At 26.8% G+C, this 26,553-nt stretch overlaps 1 protein-coding gene and 1 long non-coding RNA gene across 13 annotated transcripts in view; one reads left to right on the forward strand and one right to left on the reverse strand.

The window, feature by feature from the left end:
* LOC107456769 (myosin heavy chain, clone 203) overlaps positions 1-26,553 on the reverse strand; it is an 84,850-nt gene that overhangs the window by 34,086 nt on the left and 24,211 nt on the right. For 2 of the 12 annotated variants that reach the window (XM_016074718.3, XM_071181456.1), the window contains exon 1: positions 12,179-12,626. The exons of 4 other annotated variants lie outside the window; for them this stretch is intronic. In XM_016074718.3, the coding sequence (XP_015930204.2) occupies positions 12,179-12,230 (52 nt within the window). In that variant the 5' untranslated portion in view covers positions 12,231-12,626. Of the gene's footprint in view, positions 1-12,178; positions 12,627-26,553 lie in introns of those variants that run through there. 6 more of the 12 variants (XM_016074764.3, XM_016074749.3, XM_071181459.1 and 3 more) reach the window with 4 other exon arrangements.
* Positions 1-26,553, forward strand: part of LOC139425711 (uncharacterized) — a 77,755-nt gene that overhangs the window by 19,673 nt on the left and 31,529 nt on the right. The window lies entirely within an intron of this gene.

The raw sequence follows: 26,553 nt of genomic DNA on the forward strand, positions 1-26,553 counted from the left end.
TAAAAATGGATTTTGTGGTAAAAGTACTGACACCCTGAATGCCAGCTCTTTTAACCGTGATTTGATTCAGAATTTTGCACAATGTATAAGAAAAGGTAACTTTATTCAGCTGAATTCCTATATGTCTAAGCCTGTGAAGAACATTTTCTAAAAATTGACAGTCCCAAAATTGTATATATTTTCTAGCAATAAGTAAACAATTTAAGGCATATAGAATTTTAGGCTGATAATTTAAATAAAAAATTACTACAATTCAATAAGAATTTTTATTGTTTCTTAAGCTTTTATAAAACAAATAGTGTTTGGTAAAAAAATGGATAAGTGATGCGAAAAAAAAAAAATTTCTGCAAAAAAAAAATTTTTAATACGAAAGTAAAAATTGAACATATAGGCAAACCCACTATAATTTGTCATAAAAACTTATTTCGAAAAAAATTTTTTAATACTTTCACAAGTTGAAAATATTTTTATGAATACTTAAATAAGTACATACAATTTTACAAACAAATGGGAATACTGAAAAAATTAAACAAAAAATATTTTTAAATTTGTAGATAGGACCAATCATCATGATTTAATCTTATGCAAACAACAACGCTTTATGGTGTTATAATTTCTACTCAGCTAAGTGTGTTAATTAGCAGGCAGATCATTTCTTTCATCAATTGATAAAAAAAAGAACAAAATTCATACTTTTGAGCCGTTTACCTAAACGGCAAGTCAATAGCCCATTTGAAAAGTTACAGCACCTGATATGGAACTGTACACTGAAATTATGTGAAAAAAATTAAGATCAATATTTTTTAAAAAAATCAAAGACCGTAAATAATAGTTAGAAAAAATCAAAACTTTCTCTTCATAAAAATTTAATTTTTCCACAAATTAACTTGAACCGACTGAGTAAAAATATTTAAGAAACGTAACTAAACTATGTATGAGTAAATACATAAATACAGCTTTAATTTAACTGGATGTGAAATAAAAAATAAACAAATGATATCTTTCATATTCTTATTAAACAAAATATCTTAGAAGTTATTAAAACACTCAGGGAACACCTGTGTTTTTCAAACACACGCATATACAAATACGAGTTTTTAAGAAGAAGAAGAAAAAAAACTTTCACTTCCACTTTCTTTCATACAAGCATAATATTTTTCAGCTTGAGGGTACGATGCTGAAAACAGCTGCCGCCATTCACGATGTATCTAATTTCAGTTTAGCATTCCCATCTTCTTAAATCACCAACTTGGCGACCTCACACTTTTTTTTTATATCGCTGACTTGGAACAAAACGTCTGTGAAATGTCACAACGATGTCCTTTGATGTATCCAGCTTATGCTATTTCTTCATTCATTATATCGCTTTTTTTATCATTTTATTTTGTTAAGGTTCGGGCTTGTTTACTCTAAAACCAGATGGCTGTTAAAAGGCAAATATATGATAAAAATGTTTAATAATAATAATTGGAAAAAAATAAATGGTTTAATGAATTATATGGTAAAATAAATACTGGTAAACTAAATGAATGTCTTAATTTCTGAAGATTTTACAGGTCAGTAAGACTGTAGAGACATGTTAATATTTTCGTTTCTTAATTTCTGAAGCTATTACAGGTCATTAAGGCTGTAGAGACTTGTTAATGTTTTTATTTCTTAACTTCTGAAGCTGTTACTGGTTAGTTAGACCATAGAGAAATATTATCGTTTCTATTTCTTGATTATCTGAAACTGTTACAGGTCACTAAGACTGTAGAGGCATATTAATGTTTCCATTTCTTAACTTCTGAAGCTGTCACTGGTCAGTTAGACGGTAGAGAAATATTAATTTTTCCATTTCTTAATTTCTGAAGCTGTGTCAGGTCAGTAAGACAGAGGCATGTTAATGTTTCCATTTCTTAACTTCTGAAGCTGTTACTGGTCAGTTAGACCATAGAGTAATATTAATGTTTTTATTTCTAAATTTCTGAAGCCATTAGCCTATAAGATTGTAAAGATATAATATAATGTTTTAATTTCTTAATTTAAAGAGCTATTACAGGTCAGTAAGACTCTACTTATTATTATTCTCATGTTTTAATTTATGAAGCTATTACCTCTCAGTAAGAATGTAAAGATATATTATAATGTCTTCATTTCTTAATATCTAAATCTCTTACAGATCAGTTAAACTGTAGAGACATATCAATTTTTCCTTTTTTTTTCATTTCTGAAGCTGTTACTGGTCATTAAGATTGAAGAAACATCTTACTTTTTTTCATTTCCTAATTTCTGAAGCTATTACAGGTCAGTAAGACAGTAAAGACATGTGATAGGGCAACGACGAAATGCAATAGCAGAATTTTGCTTTCAAGAGCACTGTAAAAAATGAATTCTCTAAACTCACAAAATGCTCTTCGTTATTGGGGGACTGTTTCCATGGAAAATATCCAAGCGAGAATATCGCTTAAGTGAGGAAATTACTATTACTCCTTGTTTGATACAATAATACTTAAAATAATTTAGCTTAATTAAACATAACGGCTTAAGACCTTATGATTGGGATATAAAACATGTAACGATGGTAACATGAATGAATAGGCAATCAAATTGCGAGGAATTGGGGAAACCCGCTTGATTACCGAGAGCACCTACAGTATCACGATATTCAGTACAAACGGTATTAAAATTCGATTAAAATTGCTGGAGAATTCTTTAAATGCATTGAAATGACACTCCAGTGAGGAAGCAATTCAGTCCTATATCAGAGAGTTGAAAAAAGATCACGCAATACCGTGATGAAATGACAAAATAAAATAAAAATTACTGATTACTTTTTTGGTAATTTTAACAACGAAATGCATAATTTTTCTGCTAAATTTAGCATTCTTCATTGGTAAGGATCGCAGTTTCTTAATAAAAAGATTTTAGTAAAATATAATAATGAGACAAAACTTAACTAAAACAATATTATTCCAAAGAGTAAAAATTAAATAATTACTACACTGCACTGTTAAAAATGTTTGATCAGATGAAGGTACTGGCACTCAAGGTGACGGTACTTTTTGCCACAAAATCCATTTTTATCGTGAAATTTTACGGAACAAAAAATCTAATATAACGTAATTTTTACAGTAATAATTTCTGTCAATGAATCACAGTACTTAAATATATAATGTAAGAATTACGATATAAAATTTTACGGTAAAAATGGATTTTGCGGATGATACAACCAGGGTGCCAGTAATTTTTATCTTAATTTAATTTGGAATTTTTTTAAACTGTAATAACATAGAAAATCAAATCAATATTATAACAATGTGCTTGTTTTTCTTCAAAAATTTTTTCCGTTAATTTAATTTTTTAAGAAGAAAATATTTTTGTAAAATGAAATCAAAAGGCAAATTAATCAAGTAGTTAATATGAAGCTACAATTTCTTCAAAGTATTTTGGTAGTTAATTCCGCAAATAAAACTAAGTGGAATATTGTAATCAATAATAGAAGGTTTTCAGGTAAATCTCATAACTAGTAGTATAGCAGGTAAAATTATCCTTATTTTATATTAAGGTCATAGTAGAAAAATGTTTCCGTTCAAAATTAACCGTAATATAAATTTTGAGCCGATTAAACTTTACATGAAAGTGGCAACTTATTTAAATTTTATCCATGATGTAGTTATTTTTCATTCAACTTTAGTGCACTGTACAATAAGGCGCATATTTATCCTGTATCACATACATTCCCTATCTCTTTTACAGAAATATAAATCTTGATCTAAAATTAAAATCGAATTTCACTTTCGAAGAAAATTTAATTTATATAAAAATGTATAAAGAACTCATTCATTTCTGTAACTTAAAAAAATACTATTATTATAGCCAAAAATAAATGCTGAAAATAAGGTTTAATTTTGTGACAATTTTCCAAAAGAAATATCAGTTAAATAAAATACAATGAAAATTCATATTTGTAGCATTTTTTGTTGCTACCTTTAATAACCAAAATACAATTATTTCAAATGAACATACAAAAAAATAAATATATAAAAAATAAAATCGATTTAGACAAAATACATAAAAATAATCATTGAGAGGCATAAGTTTTCTGACATTTATCGTTTTTCGGGCAAAGAGCATTTATTGATCAAATGCTATTTATATCGACGGGAAGATATGAATAAAACAGTAATGGGGATAAACAAAAAGAAGCTGTTTGAAAAATAATACCTCGTTTTCTAATTACAAAAAGAACTTTAAATGATTACTACTTTTAATGTTTAAAAAAATGCTCATTTAACTTACTATGTAAGGAACATGAGAGCTATTTACATTCATAAAAGTTGATGGAACTTGCAAATTTCATTATGAAGCGAAATACATTTATTCCAGGAGAATAATGTTTATCTGGGAGAAATAATTGTAAAATATTAGAGTGCTCGGAGAGTAATTTCATTTTTTCCCAATCGACGATTTATTTGTATTTTTTGACAGTCAACTTCACACTTAATTCGCATAAGCATTATTTATTTTGACAGCTGATATAAAACTTGCTGGTGAAAATTTTTGATTGCTAAAGTTTTTAGTTAATTTCGAGCAATTTTGATGTTAAAGATGCACTATATTCTGGAAGGCCTATTGAAGATGATTAAGACACAAATCTCAAAGCTTGACTTATAGGTTCCTAATGTTTTACAGAAAGAAACTTATGCCGTTGCTTTGACGCTTAGGACTTACAGAACATTGCATCTCAAACGTCAAGAAAAATATGCATTTTTGAAACGTATCATCACTGAGGATGAAAAATTGATTCTCTACAACAATGTTCTAGTCTCGACGAAATGTTTTAGCAGGTAAAACTTTTACTTCAAATGAGGTAAAAAATCATCTGGATCAGTTTTTAGCCAACAAAGGACAACAATTTTATGATCACGAAATCATGCTACTGTCATAAATGTTGCAAAAAGTATCGAACCACAATAAACAAAATATAGTACACCAAAATGTTTATTCACTGGAAGAAAATCAATGAAATTACTTTCCAAAGAATAAAATAATATATTAATTGCTAAAAAGTAATAATTATCGATATGATCGAAAAGATGTACTATTAGCTTCAAGCTTCTGTTGCGCTCTCAAGATTAAAAATCTGACTTTTGATGAGTCAGTAATCCTTGAGCTGTAATTCATAATTTTTAAAATCGTTTCGTGACGAAACGCGAACTCTCAAATGTATAACGAAAAGGTTTCCTCAACTCGGAATCTTATCGTAGTGCATTGTGGAACATCGATAACTAGAATGACGAAATTAGAATGAAGACTAGGCGATCCAAACTAGATTGACGAAATATTTCTTTGCTTTTGACGAAATTAGTTTCTTCCACGAAATATTTCTTTGCTATTGACGAAATTAGTTTCTTCGAAGTAGTGATTATAGTTATTTAGTCACTTTCATAAAATGTTCGCTTATATCAGGAAACGCTTTCGTCAAAAAAGAAAACATTTTAGTAGAATTTGAATATCCATTTTTTACAGTGTGTTTTTTTATGTGAGATAAATATTTNAGATTGACGAAATATTTCTTTGCTCTTGACGAAATTAGTTTCTTCGAAGTAGTGAGTACAGTTATTTAGTCACTTTCATAAAATGTTCGCTTATATCAGGAAACGCTTTCGTCAAAAACGAAAAGATTTTAGTAAAATTTGAATATCCATTTTTTACAGTGTGTTTTTTTATGTGAGATAAATATTTATTATAGCAAACAAGACTGGTGAATGTATAAGATTTTGAGGTAATTTACTCAAGCATCAAGAAGAAAAAGAAAATGAACATTTTCTAGAAGAAGTGGAGTGACCAGACAATGTCATAAGACCATTTCTTATACAATCATATTTACAATTCCCGTTTTCTATTAAGAATAAATTCACATTTTCATTCTATGCATATGTATAATAAATTAGCCTCTACATTTTTCAGAGGATTAATAAACAGACCCCAGTTTGAAACACAAAAAATATAACAATTTATCTCATTTCAATTTGAAAATGATAATTTGCAAGTGAAGCAAAAACTAAATTTTTTCATAAAACTATTCATTTTCAAAATCATAATATTAAATTTCTATTAAACTTTCTGTCTTGGAATAAAAACACATCGATACACTTTCTTAATATTTATTTGTTGAAGTGCAATTAATCTGCAAGTTGTGCAAAATCTATTTTTGATATTTCAAGCAGATATTAGGTAGTTCGGGGGGGGGTACTGCTTTAATACTATATATTATTTTATTACTTTTATATCACGTAATTTTTCCCGTGTAAAATAAAACACATTAATGGGATTTATAAAATTCTATTGATCACTACATTACGTTTTTAAAATTTTATTTAAAGCTATATTACTGCATACGTAGTGTCAATATTTATTTAAAGGCACTAAATTTTAAAATAACTTGAAAAATGAACTACTGTATTTTAAAACAGCTAAACCACATCACTCCCTTTTTGATCGTATATTAACTTTCAGTTTTTCAAGCTTTTTATAATTTTTAAATAACAACATATTTTTTGCGGTGACTTCAAAGGATAAAGTTAAAAATATCAGTTTCAACGGCATCGTAAATTCTACCAATTATATTTGTTCGTACGTTTACTAATAAAATAAATTATCAACAGTGATTTAAAATCCAAGTTTATTAACAGAGCTTATTTTCGGAAACTTATAAAACGCCGATTTCCTCATTATTTTTTCTGAATCATACAATTTTTTTATAATTAGCTCGTTAGCTTTTTAAACACTAAATAATTAAAAAGCATAAATAATCAGATTCATTTAATCTGCTGCTTATTGAAATGACATATTTTGCTGTAGCACTATGATTTTATTTTATTTAATCATTGTAGAATGAGAAATATCTACACGGAGTAAAACTATCTGATAAAATAAATTGCACGGTATTAACATTTCTAATAAAAAAAATAAGTAAATAAAGAAAACATAATTCTGGTAATAAAACCAAAGTAGCCGGTATTTAAAACATTGATTTGGTAATTTTTCGTCAGTCCTTATTACTACATATTTAGTAACATTACAAAACTGAAAAGTAAATTTAACAGAATAAATAGTTTTTATGCCATGCTCGAAAGTATCATGATGAAATTAAAAGATTTTACTACGTTTTCCGTTTTCTACCAAACAACATGGTAATAAATCATATTTTATTGTTAACTTTGCCAAAAACTTCGGTAAAAATTATTGCGTTTCTTGATGTTCACATAGAGCCAGAAATACGGTAAACTTTACTAGATTCTGATATTTTTTACCATACTTTTTTTTTTCTCAGTGTACTAAAAAAGTTAATATTTATATTTGTATAAGGGCAAAGTATTTTATGAATAAATGAAGATCTTAAAATATAAATTGTACTAAATATGGTGTTTAAAATGGCACGAAGTGTAATTGTTTCACATTTGAATTACTTTAAAATGCGTTTTCAAAAAATATTTCAACTTTACATTTAATGAATGCATCCCAAATACCCGCCTATTTAAAAAAAACATTTAATGACATAACTTAAAGACATTATAATAGTTTAAAGTCAAAGTAATTCATGAAGTTTTTTTAACTATTTATTTTGTCTCTTACGAGCTTCAAAAAAACTTAAAAATATACTCAGAACTGACTTCAGATCGTTACATAATTTCATGTGAATAATTTAATTTTTAACTTAACATTATACATTCTAATATCATCAACTTCTTCACAAAAAGAAAGACAATCACTGCCAGAAAACAATGCAGATTTTATGTATCTATTTAATTAATTTCCTACACTTTTCATAAAGAGACTTATTATATGACCTACCTATTAGATGTTAAATAAAATGGGTGTTTTCCAATCATTTTAACATTTGATCAGAAATTTTATCCTTTTTAAAAGCAACTATCCTGTAAAAAGTATCGGCACTTAGGGTGAATCATCCATAAAATCCATTTTTCATTAAATCCGTTTTTATTGTAAAATATCATGCCTGTAAAAATTACGGAATATCATATTTTCTGTTCCTTGATAAAAGTAACAGCCCCGTGAGTGCCGATACCGTAATTTGACCAGAATTTTTAACACTGTACAACTAAACGTTATGTATTAGGGGAATCGGAAAGTAATGTCGTTTCGGCGCATTAAATATTAGTTAGTCTTAAAAACCAATTCATATTTTTTGATTCGTTTTCGATCCGGCATTAAAAGGTTGTTGATTAACATTATTGATTAAAAATAATAAATGACATAACTTTCGGATCCAAATAATATTTAGAAATTTCAGCGAATTTTAACTTAATGTTATTTATTCGGTGGATTAATATTTTTTTTAAATATTCATCGATGGCGCTATAATTTATCTAATAAGAATATTATTATTTAAACTGTATTGTTTTACGCAGACATGTTTTCAATTGCTTTTTTACAGTTTTTTAAAAAAAATATATGAAGCTGTTAAATTACAATGGTAAATGTAATTTATTCTATAATTCAATTATATTTAAGAAAAATAAATAAAAACATCACATCATAACAGAATGATTATCACAATAACTAAGAATATAAACACTTTTTGACCAGAATATGAGTTTGTTATTATGTAATAAAAATGTTCCATAATTATAAAACATGTGTGAAAGTTTTCATAATTAAATATTTTTGTTAAAAAAAAGGTAGTGTTTTTCAAATTTTATTTTTGAGATAACTCAAAATAATACATTAAATATTGCAAAAGAGCTGACTTTGATTCGTCACGAAGTACTATGAACTAACATTAAATATGGCAAAAGAGCTAACTTATATTTGTCATAAAGTACGATGAACTAACATTAAATGTAGTAAAAGAGCTCGAAGTACGATGAACTAATGTAATAGGTTTCTACATTTTGTCAACGTTTACATAAAATTTTATTAAATAATATAATTGGAATATAAACTATGAATCAAATGCTTTAGAATGTATGACATTTTTTTAAATTGTACATTATTTACAACTTTAAATTAATGAACATTAAAAAAACTATTCTACATAAAAAAATGCAAAAAGTGCATAGTTAGAAAACGACTTACACTGAAAACTATTTGAAGCTGAATTATTTTATCTCAACAACATGTCTCAAACAATTACGAAAAATCTTTATTCCGAGCAAATAATTTAATTTTCAAAACTATAAATATATGAGTTTTTTTCAAAACTTTCAAAAACGTGAGAAAATCTTTTCGTATCCAAATCACGGTTTTTTTAACCTCTACAAGAGATTCTTTCTCTAGAAAAATATGAACAATCAACAATAAGAATCATAAGCATATGTTTACAAACCAAAAGCAAACGAGAAATAGAAATACAATTTCTTTATGAAGACTTTAAAAATTTATTATGCAATAAATTCTTCACCTGTGAAGAAACAAATGGCTTAAACTACATCCTATTTGCAAATATTTTGCCAAGCTTCTTAGCAAAACAGTATGATGTTAAATTACCATTGTTAACACCTACTTATTTAAATGAAAAGCATGCAGTGTCTTTTATCACTTAGATAAATACAAATGTATTTAAGTTTTGCTTATTTTAACGAAACTCTAAAATGTAATATTTTAACTGCATTTAAACTACATACTAATCAACTTTAATCAAAGTTTAGCATTGTTTTACATAAGGTTAATAGTTAAATGTTTAAGCAATACCTAAAACATTAAAGACACAAACAGTAGCTTTATTATCTACTTTTAAAAGTGTCTTTGTGTGTAGTAAACGTACGGATAGAGTAATTATTACAATTTTTCTTCCTTTTTTTACATCCCACCATTTTTGTTAAGAAACTAATTTGAGTAATATATATCTATAGCTTCAAAAAAAATTTAATTATTGGCTATTCTAAAATGTTAATCATAACAATATTTAAATGAAATATCAAAATGCGTAAATAAAAAAATACCCTGCGATATTCGAGTTTTAATTGCGAACGCACACTGATGTAGGCGGCAACTTTTGCAGTTATGCGCTATTTACGATGGACTATAGCAAAAACTTCCGTGTAAAAAGTTGGGCTTTAAAAACTTTAATAATAATGCAGTTTAACATGACTTGCATGCATACAGTTGCATTTGCATGATTTTTTGCTTCTAAACATAACTTAAAATTATAAAAAAACTTAAAAAATTGTATGCACTCAGATCAGATAAATGCATGCATATATTGAAATATATTTTCAGGTGATTATCAGTTTTACTAACCGAAAAAATATTATCATTTGTATGCAAACGTTTAGTAAATTATGTTTTTTTTTCAATGTCACATTTTCATAACTTTTTCATAGGGTAATCTTCCCTGATTTTTCGCAAAAGTGTTTTCTTTCTACTCCAATTATATACAAAACATATCCGTTATGACATGAAACTTCCTGCAATAAGCGATGAAATATTTTTGTGGCTTTTTCTAAACAACAACTCAAACATTCTAAGAAAAAAAAGCATTTTTCTGTACTCTTTGTATAATAAAACGCATAACTAAATTTTTAAGCAAGATTATCGGAAATATAATGTTAAAACATATTAATGATGAAAACATAAATATGCTTAGTTCATTATGAACAAATTATTTTTTATCGTTTGATGAAATATTTCCAGTTATATCATTCATGAAAGGATCGGGCTTCTATATTTTCTTTTAAATCATATCGTGCATATATTAGACAAGGAGAGTATCGTTCGTTAAAACATATACTGAATACTGTTTTGTAGAAATACTTAGTCTAAGCAAAAAGAAAAATTGCAAGCATAATTTAATAATTAATCATTATTAAAAAGCAAACTTAATATGCATTTGTAAGGGTTGTAAAAAAATGAGAAAACTCATACAGAATTGTATAGGTCTTACTATTTTATTCATAGTTTAGCCAATTAACACTTTCTAAAGTTAGCTAATTAAAAAATTCAGAAATGCAAAGGTGTTATTAATTTATTGATAGATAAGCCAATTATCACTTTCTAAAGTTAGCTTATAAAAAATTCAAAAATGTACACAAGACTTTATAATAATTTATCATTTTTAAAAGGTAAACTAAGAGAAAAATCTTGCAAAGTCTACAAATAAAAGTGAAGTGTAAAAATGTATTACTATTTGTGAATGATTTTTTTCCTCATACATTGAAGAATAAACTGTTTATAATATCTCACTGCTTTTAGCTTATCAAAATAAAATGTGAAAATAGATACATAATTGAACAGAAGTTATAAGATAAACTTAATTTAACTATTAGTTTAACTATTAGTTAAACTATTGTTATAAAGATAATCAAAGCAAAATCTAAAATTGCATACATATCTGTATAGAATGTTTATCAATCAATGAAGTAAAACTCCGCATGATTTTATAAATTTTTCAGTTTAATCAAAATAAAATGCGAAAATATACTTTTTATTAGAATGTAAATGTAGTTAACTGCCTTGTTGCAAATTTAATTGAAGCAAAATTTAAAACTGTATAACATATCGTTAAAGAAAATACTGAACATGATTTTTAAAGCAAGCTAATATTATAAAAAGCTAATATTGGTATTTGAAAAAGAGTTTATAACTTATTAATCGATAAAATGAGAATAACATTGCGGAGATAATTAATATGAATTTACTTTTTCAAACATATTTGTATAGAATATTTATCATTCAATGAAGAATATACTGAAAGAATGATTTTGTAAACTAAGCTAACGTACAAAAAAACCAGCAAATTATTGTTTATTATTTATTAATACTAAAATTAAAAATGATCTTGCAAAGATAACAAGTAAAAATTTACTTTTGTAATGAATCTATAGAACATTAATCATTCATTGAAAGATATATAAAAGATGATTTGTAAAGTAAGCTAATGTAAAAAAATATGCAAGCATTTGTATTTGCATAGCAGTTTATTACTTATCAATAGATGAATCAAGAATATTGTAAAGAAGACTTGTAAAAATTTACTTTTTTAATGTATCTGTAGAGAATATTTATCATTCATTGAAAAATATACTGGTCATAATTATATAAAGTGAGCTAATGGTAAAAAATAAGCAAACATTTGTCTTTGCGCAAGAGTTTATCTATTAATAGATAAGAGAAGCATCTTGTACAGTTAACTAATAAAAATTTAATTTTTAAAAAAACAAGATAATCTCACTTTCATCTATAACGTAAGATCCATACTGAAACACAGACGACACACACCCCATGATCCCAAATAGATCCTGCACATCCGGAAAAAAAGTTTTAAAAGAGAGATCACAACTTCCAAATTAATTTCGCCTCACCAAGTCTTATCCAAAAAATGAATATCAAGCAGTAATACAAGTCCGATAGTCGAATAGAAACACGAAATCAACACTTTCAAGTCAAAAAAATTAAAATAATAATAAAATAATAAAAAAAAGAAATACTCGTCACATGGCTCTTTGGGAACACGAAGATGTAGATGCTATTTTCTCCCCCCGGTTACTACAAACTTCGTCAAAGTCGAGAAGAAAAAAAATACAACTCAACTCATCCTGATTTGTCTGATATTTGCGTTCAAACTCCGCCTACAGAAAGAAACGTCAGTCTTATTTTTCCCTCTTCTTTATCTATTCCAAGACTTCTTGGAGGACGTCTTAGGGTAGACTATTTCTACAACAACATACGGAAAGATGGGGGTTTACCAAGAACATTATGGAATAGATTTGCTAACGGGACTGCTAACTTCCTGTCGGAGAGCGGCATCTCTCATATCCATTTCCTCATTATTACGAATGTTGATAGTACGCTGAACTCCTATTTAATTAATTTCAGAGAGTGTTATTTATCACAAATGTTTGTTTTTGGCCAGTCATGACAATATTAATGTAATGTTACTACGAAAAGATAGAGAGGAGACCGAAATTATAATATACATATTTTTTCATTAACTCCTCACAGAACATATTTATTTAGATGTTGCTTTTAAGGATATGTCCTCTTGTGTATCTTAATTAAGAGAAATAAAGATGGTCATGTACTCCCTTACTGAAAAATCAAAAGAGTTAAAAATCATAATATAAATGCGGGTCTTGATATTTAATAAGCTAAAATTTTGAATTAACTTGAACTTTTCAATGCTAAACTATAGAATGCTCCATACCCTGTTCGTTTTGCTCACCAGCCTACTTTATTGATGTACAATCACGTGGGCAATAAGAAAGGCTTAAAGAGAAACACATCAAAATTATCAATTTCTAAGAAAAAGCTAAAAAATTCAATTTCGCCATTTGTTTATCACATACGCAAGCTGATAGTACATACGAATCACGTTAATTTATTGAAATTGAAATTAAATAAATAAAATAGTCAAATATAAATACATTTATAAGAGTTGTAAAAAAAAAGAAAAAGAAATTCCATTTGCGATCCTTCCCTAACTCCCGAAAAAATGTTCTAGGGTCGACTTTAATCGCATTTTGAAAAATGTTTGGCAATTGTTATCAATAAATATCTAAATTTATTTAAATATAAAGATAAATTAGAGTCAAAAATGATTGCAACAGCACGTGAGACGCGCTAATTTTCAGATGAAATACCAAATTAGTATTGTGATGTGAGTTAATGAGAATAATTAAATTTAAATACATTTAAATTATGAAAACGTGAGAAAGTTATTTATATCTACTACAAATTTAATATTTAAATGGATTTCGATGAGCGAAAGAAATAAAAAAAAGAAAGAAAAAGTAAAAATAAAATTAAATAAACACAGATAACGATATCTTTATGTGGAGGAGAAAAGTTTTTGTAAATAATATCGTAAGAGAGGGAAGAGTTTCAAAATTACTGAAAAGTGATAACGACATTATGGATAGGTTTGGCTATGTGCGATAAATCACCTGTTAGTATTTTGACTATGTAGTTATTAAGCGTATTCTCACGGGTCTAGGAAACATTTAAATATGATAATCGTCAAAAATGTAATAAATGAATGAGGAAATTCGTTAACACTATTATCCAAATCCCATGGGAGCTTTATACTTACTAACTCAAACGGGTAATTAATATAATAATATATTTGCACTGTTATCACTTGAATAGGTTTGGTTTGTAAGAGATTCAATAGGATAATTAATAGAAAAAAAATTATTGAATTAATTAATTGTAATTAAAACAATTATTAGAATCATTATTCATAATTATACTTATTGGACTGATTACTTAAAAAAATTCAAAACGAATATCTTTGGAGCAATTGGCTGTAATCATAGTTTGGAATTACATAAATCAATTATCTTTGAAAATTTCGTAAAAAGTCGAACTTCACACTAGATAAATATTTGATTCATAAAATATATTAATCTGTACATTTGATTAAAGATGTATCGGTTACCTCATTGATCACCCAGTATCCGGTATATACAGCCGAAATACTACTACCCTACAACTATATATAGAGATACTCAAAAGTTCTAATCTATCTGAAGTTTCATATACAAATAGATATTAAGACTGGAAAATAATTTATGAAAAATGTTTGCCTTTTTTAAAGAAGAACTATTTATAAAACAGTTTAAACAATGAAAATTCTTAAATATTTGAGGTTACCAAAAAAAATTGTGGATTAAAAAATTAATTTTAATTCTTAATTATTCATCTTCACATTTTTTTTCTGAGCCGCTGCACTGTACAAAATTCTGGATCAAACCATGATAAAAAGTGCATCCTTAAAATCCATTTCACCGTAAAATCAATTTTTACAGTAAACTTTTAAACGATAATTTTTGCAGTAATATTTTTTTAATTAGAGTGATTCAGTGATTTTACAATAAATATTACTACAATAATTACGGTATATCAGATTTTTTGCTCTATAAAATTTTATGGTGAAAATGGATTTTATAGTAAAAAGTATTAGTACCCTGAGTGTCAATTCTTTTTAATGTAATTCAATCCAGAATTATTTCAGTGTACAGAAGTATTAGCAAAATTTTAATGCTTCTTTACAACATAAAAATCTTAAGTAAACAAAGAAAAAAATGATGCGTTTTCCTACCAAAAACAAAGAACCAGTCAGTTAGAAATCATAATTTATTTTATATTAGAGCAAAAAAGTTAGACTTTTAATAAATTCTTCTGAAAACATATTTATTGCTCTTGTAATTGGCATAAATCTCAAGTCATATAAATTATTGCCAATATTTAATATTAGCTTTAATGATGTATGTTGCAAATATTTCGAATATTTTTCTCCCGAGTGCTTAATGTCTGAGCAATAATGACCACTTAAAAAATACATAAATAGAAAACTTATCTTTTTTTATTTATATAATGTAATTTCTTATCAATAAAAAACAAGGTCATTTGTTGGATGCAAGCAAGTTTTTTCATTTCCATAATGCCTTCAACACAAAAAATGTGTTTAATTAATCATGCTTCAGTTTAGACATTTTCTCAGTCGAAACAATTATTTTTATGAATGTTAATTATTAAAATAATGTGTCATCGCATACAAAATTTATTAATTTTTCACATTAAAACTAATATTTTAAGAAATGACATTGAAAAAAAATTTTTAAGATTTTTTTCTTTAAAAAAAAGCAAGGTTTTTTTAATCACTTCTTTAGTCTTAGCTTGTTTTCCAATTGTAAGCAGTTTTTGATTAAAATTTCCAACTCGAATCTGGGTAAATAAATTCGTTCACACTGTAAAAAGTTCCGGATCGAATTACGGTATAAAGTACTGGCACTTAGGGTGCATCATTTTTATCCTAAAATATTATAACGTAATTTCTACAGTAATATCTATTTAATTAGAGTGATTCAGTGTTACTGTAAAATTACAGTACATCAGACTTTTTGTCCCGTAACTTGTCTCGGATTTCATGATAAAAAATAGCGGCACCCTGAGTTCCCGTAATTTTTACCGTAATTTGATTCGGAAATTTTTCCAGAGCTAGCATATAAATTGAATTAAATTTTTATAAATCAAATGTTTCAAGGGGGTGTATATAGAATTACGAGAGTAATATTTTGTGATAAAATTAAATTTCTGTAAAAACAATACACAAAGGGGTATTTTTTTAAACCCTATATGCTTTTCTGTATCACATTGGTACACCTTCATAAGTAGAATAAACGGCAGAGATGATAAAACAGAGATAATGTAATTCAGCGTCGCACTAAAAAGATTAATATACAGTTTTCAAAGTAAAAATGTTATATTGACACTAGGACTAAGTGATAAATCGATGCATCGGAAAAAATATCGATTATATACAATCATCGCCGATCCGATGCTTCGATTGGCAATTTTACGATGCATCGGAAATTGGGATTTACTGAGATGAGTACGATATTTCCTGATATATCATTAACATCGATGTCTACACGCATTGATTGTTTCCGACAGTGAATCGAGGTCTGCAAGCTCGCGTCAAGAGTAATTTCCTCCCTATGTGTGCAGTGATAGCTGTGGCGATGATCGTTATCTTTCCCCGATTTTTTTACATCATGACTCATGGTTTTGTTGACATGATGAATCCAAATGTGATTGAGAATCTAAGTGTTGTGCAAATCCTGAGTTTGTGCAAATTCTGTTGATTTTCTTCAATCAATCCAGCTGTTTAATGTTTTTAACCGCTATTTTGCAGACATCCATGTCTTTAAGTATTGAGAAATAATTATTTAAAAAATACATCGTTTATTATTTTTTTTAAATGCAATTTATCAGTACTAAATATAAAACATTATTACACAGAAACATTACGATGCATCAAAATATCGCTATGTTAGCGGGACGATACATCTCGANGTACTTTCCTGATAACCACATGGATTTTTTGTTAGTTAAAAATAGTTAAGTAAAAAATGTTACAATTGACCCCACTCTCCCCTACTAAATATAAAACATTATTACACCGAAACATTACGATGCATCAAAATATCGCTATGTTAGCGGGACGATACATCTCGATGCCAAAATCTTAGCATCGCCCAGTCCAAATTGACAGTAATTGTTAGAAATATTAAAGTTAAGTTGATGATTTCGAAACTTTTGAAAAATATGGTACGGCAACAAGATCATTAACAATAGAGCTTTTATGTTTTTGATAACGTGAACACTATATTTTTCAAATATTCGGAACTTTTAAATTTCAATTTTCGAACACTTGCTGCCAATATAACATTTCTCGTTTAAGCTAAATATTTATCTATTTAGTGTGACGTCGATCACTTCAATTTTTATCCTCCGTGCCATTTATCCTATTGATGAAGGTGAACCAATATGATACCGAAACAGGTATACGTTAAAAAAAATTACCATTTTTGATTTGTAAACTTGTTTTCAATGAAAATTTTATCACAAATGAGTACTTTCGTAATTTTATATACATCCTGTAAAACATTTGATTTAGAAAAATTTAATTCAATTTGTATGCTTAACTTCAATAATACTTGAAAATAACATTTTCACTGGAAAAAAATTCGGATTGAGCACATTAGTATTCAGTCAGCGAGGTTAGCTATCCGAAGAGAACTGCTACGAAGAAAGCAGTTCCGGAGTTTGGTAAGCGTATCGAGTAGATCGTTGACTCCTAGTTAAAAATTAATTTGTTAATTTAGAAAAGAAACGGTATTGAATAATAATAAAGCAAACCGATTTCAACCGTCAGGTGATCATATCAAGTAGATCGATGACTCCTTGATAAAAATTAATTTCGAAAAGAAACGGTATTGAACTAAGTAAACCGATTTCAACCGCGAGAAATAAAAAAAAAAAATATAAAAAAAAATTAAAGAAAAAAAAACTTTTTTTACATTTACAAAAATAAAAATATATCCTTTTCTACGGGTTAAAGGACTAAATTTGAATTATTACGCATCAACCATGCTTAAGAATATTTAGAAAAGAACTCTGCTTCATAAAAGTAAGAAGTACCACTTGAAACTCTTAAATACATGCCAGAAGCGTTGTAAAAAGTTGAGAAGGAAAGCGTGTTCTAAAATTAGACGACTGGAGCTTAGGAACAAAAATTCCAATGCCGTTATCTTGCTGTTGTTTACTTGGCGGCAACCAGAGCAAAACTACTATTAGGACATTCGCATCAAAAAGGAAACTTGGGGTTATCAAAACAATAGAAAAATCAAAACAATAGAAAAAGGCGGAAGTTTAAATTTTAAGCTTGTTCAAACGTGAACAAAATTAAATTACACTGGAATTGACTAGTGTTTCGCGAGAATAATTGCAAGAGAATTCTTAAGATCAGTTATAAATTTATTATGAAAATGGGAACTGTAAAGTGGCTGACTTGTTTGAAAATCGGTGCTAGTTATATCTGTATTATTAGTCTAAAAATGATAAATACTCACTAAAAAAAGTATGGTCAAAACTACCAGAATATAGTAAAATTTACCATGTTTCTGATTCTATGAGAACGTCAAAAAACTCGGTAACTTATACCGAAGCGCTTTAGTTATGATTTTAGTAAAAGTAACAATGAAACATAATTTTATAATATGTGGTAAAATACGATAAATGTGGAAAAAATTGGTATTTTATCATGATACCTTAGAGCATGGCGTGAAAACCACTTATTCCGTTAAATTTACTTTTAAAATTTATATTTTTAACTAAATGTGTGGTAATAAGAACTATAATTTCGTAAACCTTAATTTCCGGTAAACCGTTATCAAATGAATGGTTTAAATACGATATATTTCGGTTTTGTTGAACACAACTATTGTTTGATAGTTTTTTTTTAACAGAAATGTCATTACCGTACAGTATGGTAGTTTAATTTTATTTTTTTCTCTGTCTATAACGATGATGTATTAATTCATTTTAATTAGTTTAAAATATTTTTGTTGTTTTCTAAAAGGATTCATTGTTGAGGCTAAGAAATAGTTTTTTTTTTTTTTGTATTTTTTCAAAGCCGCGAGCAAATAAATTCAATATTTCTATTTTATTATATTTGGGAACATCAATAATGCTTTGTGTTTAAAAGAAAAAAATATATTAAAAATAATTGAATTTACTTGTGCCCGGTTAACGAAAAGCGCCATTTTTTAAAGAAATAGTTTTAAATGTTTAATTCGTATAATTCAGAAAGTAACTATAAAAGTTTTTATAAAAAGTAGAGTTGTTCGATTATACAAACAAAGCCTTTAATTGATGTTACTTCGTTATCCATAGCTAAAAAAAGGTTTGGTTAAAAATATTAATCTAACACAATTCTGTAAAACGACCCTTAAACTGTGTTTAAGGATAAAAATAAAAAAATTAAATAAATGTCTAATATAATAATATACTCTATTACGTGATAATAAATAAGGTATACCACTATGATTAAAAACTGCGGCAAAACTCGATTAAATTAGTAATTCTGAGAAATGACCCCAAAATAAAAATTGGAGATAAAAGTAATAAATAAATGTATTCCCAAAACTGATTCATTCCTACAAAAACTCTGTAAAATTTTAGTTTAATCTAGTTATAATGTAATTCAGACGTAACTAAAATAACTCTAAAAAAATATATCGAAACAACATTTGACGACAAAGGTTTTAAATAATATATTCCCCAAAACGATTTATAACATAAAAGACTCAAATAAGTTTTATTTTAATTTAGTAATTCTGAAAACTATATTCAAAATAAAGCACTAATTAAATACATTCACAAGTAAAAGAAAATAACTCGGTAAAGCTCTAGTCTAATCTAGTAATAATAAAATTGAAATCGACACTGAAAAAAAATGTATAGTCAAAACTACCATTATTGTGTTTCTGAATCTATGAGAACAACAAAAAATTTGGCAAAATAAAATATGGTTTCAAAATATGTGATAAAATTTGGTGAATATGGTACAATTTGGCAATTTCATCAAGATACCTTAGTAGTGCATGGCATTAAAATCCTTAATTCGGTTAAATTTACTTTTCAACTTTGTATTTTTAACTGAATGTTTGGTATAAATAGCGTTCAAGTCAATATGGCGACAAACGTCACCAAATGTTCTATATAGGCTGTTAAAATCATAGGTATGAGAGAAATTTGTCGCTTAAATATGTTTAGAATTTACAAAATAGTAAAATGTAACGAAATATATCAAAAAAATTTATCGCATCGAAAAATATGATGTAAATTTCATATTATATATTGCATACCATAATATTAATACCATAAAATATAATATAATTTTTCATCGAATTCTATGCATTTAAAAAATGTTGTACTACATTTATTGTTGTATACATGGTATGGAATACAAATACGTGGTATTAAAATGAAATAACTGAAAGTGTTTGATACAAAACTTTTTAAATTGAAATGTTAAAATTTCAAATTTACTTGTGTTTTGCATTCATATTTTCTTTGAAAGTTTGTCTACCATATTAAGTTTTGAACCACTAAATGAATACCTAGGTGTTTGTATTGGACCACTACATTTTCATTGCTGGTATGAACTCTAAGTATTAAGAACAATAATTTTTAAAATACCAGAATTTTCGATAAATCGCGTTAACATATGAACTGAAAAATTACCAAATGAATGGTTTAAATACCATATCTTTAGGTTTTTAATACCAGAATTATGATATTTGATAACCATGCATCGACGTAATTTTACCAGAAATTGTTTCTTCGTCTAATAAACGCAGTTCTAAGAAAAATGCACAAAAAAAAGGTTGGACAGTAAAAGTATTAAATAAAATAAAAAAGTTCAATGATAACACGCATAGACATTCTAGCGTTTCTGAATTTGCCAAGAGGCAGCAATAATAATTATTAGATGCGGGAGAGACGGGTATTTGCGAAGGCCATTCAGCATTAAGATATTGTATAAGTACAAAGCGAAAAATTCATTAAGAGAGTGAGTTGGGGATAAAATGTTTACTCACTGTCGAAGTTGGGATGCATGAAAAAAAAATAACAAAAAATAAATAATAAAAGCGAACCATGACCTACTTAAGGTTAATAAGAGTACCCGGTAAGTTAAAAGGATAAAAAAAAACGACTCTGGAATAGAATATTAGATAACCGCATAATGCACTATTTTTAATGATGTATAACTTATTGCTTTTCGCGAAGCGTTTTAATATATTTTTAAATCCATTTTGCTGCTATGTTAAATACTTCATTAAGATCAACTAAAATTTTTTTTAAAATATAAGGAATGAAAATTAGAATTAAAAAAAAATGTATTTAACGCGTTGGTTTTATCAAATGAGAAAAAAGCATCAAAATGGACGAAATGCGGTGAGAAAATAAATATGGTCAACACTACCAGAATATGGTAAAACTTACCATGTTTCTGACTCTATGGGAACACCAAAAATCTCGGTAACTTTCACCGAAGTGCTTTGATAATTAATTTAGTAAAATTAACAATAAAATATAGTTTTATAATATGCGACAAAATTTGGTAAATGTGGTAAAATTTGGTAATTTTATCAAGATACCTTGGAGCATGACATAAACACCATTTATTCGATTAAATTTACTCTTCAGTTCTGAATTTCTTACTAAATGTATGGTAATAAGAACTATAATTTTTGATAATAAGAATTTTTGGTGTATCGTTACCATATGGTAAAATACGGTAAAATTTGGTAATTTTATCAAGATACCTTGGAGCATGACATAAATACCATTTATTCTATTAAATTTACTCTTCAGTTCTGAATTTCTTACTAAATGTATGGTAATAAGAATTATAATTTTTGATGACAAGAATTTTCGGTTAATCGTTACTATATGAACGATGAAAGGTAAAATTCAGCGTATATTTTTTGTTTTATTAACCGGATTTATATATGTTTTTTTTACAAGAAATATCACTAACGCACAGATACCAGAATTGTTTTTCTAAGTGTAATGTAGCGTAAAATGAAATTTGTTAAAAATAAAAGAGTGATGTCTATCGCTTTTTTTTTCTTATTTCTGAACCAGTTTTACATGTTTAAACGCCATACAAATATCTGGAGAGAAAAAATGTGAGCATAAAACTTCTTTGGCTTTCAGGAAAAAAAAACAAGCTGAGATTTTCAATTTCCTTGTATGTGTTATACATTTTTTTAAACTAATAAAATAAGAAATTGTATTTCCTCATATGTGTAATATATTTCTTTAAATTAATAAAAAAAGAAATTGAATTTCCTCATATGTGTTATATATTTTTTTAAATTAATAAAATAAGAAATTGGTAACACAAAGTGCTCATTTCTTTAAAAAATAATAATTAATTCTGATGCAACTAGTTGAAAATCTACAAAAACGCTAATGATAAAACGCAAAAAAGGTCTCCATTCTTAATTTGATGAATAATATTCTTAATTATGTTTGGCATACAATTATTGCTCCGTGTTTCCAATCGTTATAACAATTTTACTCTTTAAAACACATAAAACAAACTTTCTAACAATTTCATGAAAATAATAAACAAATAAAAATGGAACTCTCTCTTCTCTTGAAATCACAAGTCATAAAAATAAGAATGCGAAATATGTTGACCTATACTCCGTTTTTATGATAGTGAAAATTGCGTTATGATTTGATTTTTTTTTTCAATTGTTATTCTAATTTATTGAAGTTTAAAGTAAACAGATTTAAATAAAATTAATTATTATTTACAAAAATTACAATGCGATAAGACAGAGATTTATTTAATAAATATATATATATATATTTCTACTGACACCTGATGTCAATTCCGATAACTGTAAGCTTATTTGTTACGTTTAAAATTCTATAAATACTTTTAAAATATAGTAAGATAAAAACTTAAAAGACTAATTTTTTCAACCATTTTTATTTTACTTTACAATTTTCTTCTTTTATATTTCATGTTTGAAAGTGGTGAAATTTCGATTGGCTAAAAGGAAGAAAAATTTTGCTTGTAAAAGTTAGGAACAATTGTTATAGGTATTATCATAACTCTCCTGTTGAAATTTGAGCACTCCTGTTATAAAAAATATGGTCGAAATTTCGAATGAGAATCCTATTCATTTGAAAATAAGAAAATAATTGAAGCTTGGATTATCAGCAAGCATAATAATCGAACATTCTAGCTGATCAAAAAGAAGTCAAAATATTGTTTGACCATAAATTATTTTTAGCAATAAAATGGCGAAAAACTTTACTTGTAGCCGTTAGAAAAAAATAGAAACTTAAATTGTCAACAGGACTTTTTAGTACTTTAGCTAGTCGGAAAGTTTGATTTATGATATATTTGCCAATATTTTTTTTATATTTGTTTCCATTATCTTTTTCTGTGGCATTATAATAAATAAAATGTTTAGAAATTTAAAACTTTCGATGTAATACAAAAATTATTGATTTATAAATATTATTCGATAATTTATTTAAGTAATTTCTTATTTAAAAATTATAGCTTGTGAAACTTATAAAACTTATGAAAATTAAAATGTTCAGTTTTAAAAACCCTCTCAAGAAATTTATCAGGCCTTCGGACTATAATATTTACTTCTAAATAGGGCAATGTTATTTCTAAATTAGTTTTCCAAAGTACATTCAATATAAAACTAAAAACGCAAATAAAATGATTTTTTTAGGAAATTCTAACAAAACGAGAATAAATGTAGCGCATAAAGAATAATTAGTCTTGTGTTAATGTTAATGAATGCAAAATTAATAATAAAATAGATTTTTTAGCAAAATATTTCAAAAAATTAACTATTATTAGCTATTAGCTATATTATTCAAACTTAACACTTATTATTTCTTCGTATGTTGAAAATATATCATATAACCTTTAAAAAAATAAAAATAAAAATCCAATTTCAATTATACTTTACTTTAAATAGCATAATAATTTAGGTATTTAAATTAATCCAGAGTGATTAATATTCGTTTTTAATAAATTTGTTAAGTTTAAATTTTTAAAATATAATCGATTCATGTGTCACAACAAGACACTATCGTAAAACAACGTGTTAGCAACAAAGCGTTATACTTGATTAAAAACTTCCTTCGCTTCAAAAATATACAAATTAGAAGTAACTGTCGAAGTGTTTCAAGCGCTCAAAGTCGGCGTCCATTTTCAAGACTCGTCTGACATGAATGAGAAAAAACAAAAGTGATTTGAAATGTCAAACCTAAAGTTGCCAACGAAAATGGGAAAAATAAAAGTGAGGAAAAAAAGAGAGTAGCCGAAAAAGACTTGAAAATGAGCGCCTATTTTAGAAACACGTTGACTGTAATTTCCAATTTGTACACTTTTTGAGTGAATGAAATTTTTAATTAAGTCATATCTTACAGCTTCAGCTTCTTGGGATTTTTTTTTATTTAACAATGCGTTTTTCAAACTGTGAATTCACAATAAAAAAATTTACATGTACAGTGCGCCAAAAAAAAATAATAAATAATAATAAAAAATAAAAAAACGGAGTACCCAAAATAACTTTTGATCTCATGATTGGATCTTCACGTTCTAGGACTCCATCTGAATGATAGCTTAATAAACCTAGCGCAGACGATATTTTAAGTTGTGAAATCAGACACAAAAACGTAATTTCTTTGAAACGTGCCTTTTTTTCAACGGATTCGGATTTCCGACCCCCAAAATATAGGGGGTAGCCGCAATCTGGGAAATATGGCCCCAATAGTTTGATCAGAAGAGAGGTCCTAAGTTTAGACCCCTTAATGTTAATTTTACTTTCTGCGTATTTCCCTGTATCTCTAGAATTTTTTTAAGCTAATTGAAAAAATTTTGCACGTCATTATTAGAAAATTCGTTTATCCAAAGATATTTTTATGCAAAAAAAATTTTTTTATTAAACATACTTATTATTTTTTATACAGTTTTGTACTTCATTTTAAAGTGTGTAATAATTGCATGGCAAAAAATAAAATTCATCGAAATGGGTTGAATTGTTCCTGAGAAATCAAATTTTAAATTAATCAAATTTTTAATCAATCAAGTTTTAACTCTCTGGTTCAGGTCAAAATTACTTTCTGTGGATGAATGAATGGATGTATGAATGGATTCGCTCAATAAACGGCTGTGACGTGTGACTGAAGTCGTATTCTTGGCCATAGATGGAGCCACTGAATAAACCAGAAACTCACCCTCATCCTTAAATTCGTTTGGTTTCACCAGGCAGGCTAGCTGGGATTGGAAAGTGGCATGAGAAACAGCTATAACGGTAATAATCCATTTCTACAAATTTTTGAATGCTGCTAAAATTTATAATCGTTTTGATATTCAAAATTGTGACTATGAGCCAAATTCATTTCTTCATATTGCTAGTAGATAGCTTTAAAAAAAAACGGTAAAAAGGCTTAACATATTTCAACTTTACGTAGTTATAAGTTTTTTTACTGCAGCATAATAAGAATGGAAGGCTAGACAATGTAATTGAATGCTTCACAATTCTAATATTTTACGAACTCAAACAGTTACGAACTCCAATTTTGTTATTTTTAAATTATTTCTTAATTAGTTATTTAAAAGAATCTTAATTAAATTTTTGAAAAGTTAATAATAAATTGATAATAGTCTTGTTAAATCAAGTATGGTCAAACTTTTCGGAAAAAAGTGCCTTTTAATGGAAAAAAAAATATGCGAGCCACTTCCAACTTTTCCAATGTACCAAAAAAAATTTCAAAAACAGAAAAATAAAAAAAGATGAGTCAAATGTTATTAATATGAGATAAGTATTGGGATTTTTTCACAGACAGCACCATTTTTTTATGTAACTCTGAACAGTGAAGATATTAAAAATAACATAAAAAATAGTTACATTAAAATATTAAAAAATAAGATTAGATAATAATTATATTCAAAAAATATTAAAATTAATGATACTAAAATTAATAATATTCAATAATTATTATATTATAATGTATTGAATAATACTTAAAAAATAATATTAAAAATTCAGTTTTGAAATCATGAATTACAAGATGCTCTTCATATTTTCAAGGAGTTATCACATGCCGCTGTTAACATTCTGCCTGGCCACATTATGGCATGCACGATGCGGTCATATTATTTTTAGCAAGAAACAAATATCCCATATAGTTTTTATTTATTTTTTTATTTTAACAAACTCTTGAGGTATTGAATTTTCTTTACATTAACTATCCGTTTGATAGTCATGCTCTTAAATCACTATTATCTTCTTCTTTTTATAAATAAATTCTTTAATTTATAAAGTTGAAGATAAGAATAACCCTTGTTTAAAAGAATTTCTTTTGCAACATATAGTTCAGGTATGCTTTATAAGTGAGGATTAGATAACTCGGTGAATATGTAGCATATTTATAAAGAGTTGCCTGTGATTCTAGTTAACAAAAATAGAGAAGAGGAGATAAACTTTAAATACCTACATCATGCACCGTCTCCCTTCTTCTTTTTTTTTTTTAAGATCAACGCATGTTTAATAAAAAAATAAAAATCTGTTACATCATTTTGGTTTCTCCAAGAAATGTTTAAAAAATAATAATAAACTGTAAGATAAGCTCAGAGATGTTAACCTGTGGTGTAAGCTTTTCTGTGAGCTAGTTTTTTTTTTTTTTAATTATTATTTTTTAGTA

The sequence above is a fragment of the Parasteatoda tepidariorum genome, chromosome 5, assembly GCF_043381705.1.
Source record: "Parasteatoda tepidariorum isolate YZ-2023 chromosome 5, CAS_Ptep_4.0, whole genome shotgun sequence".
Lineage (NCBI taxonomy): Eukaryota > Metazoa > Arthropoda > Arachnida > Araneae > Theridiidae > Parasteatoda > Parasteatoda tepidariorum.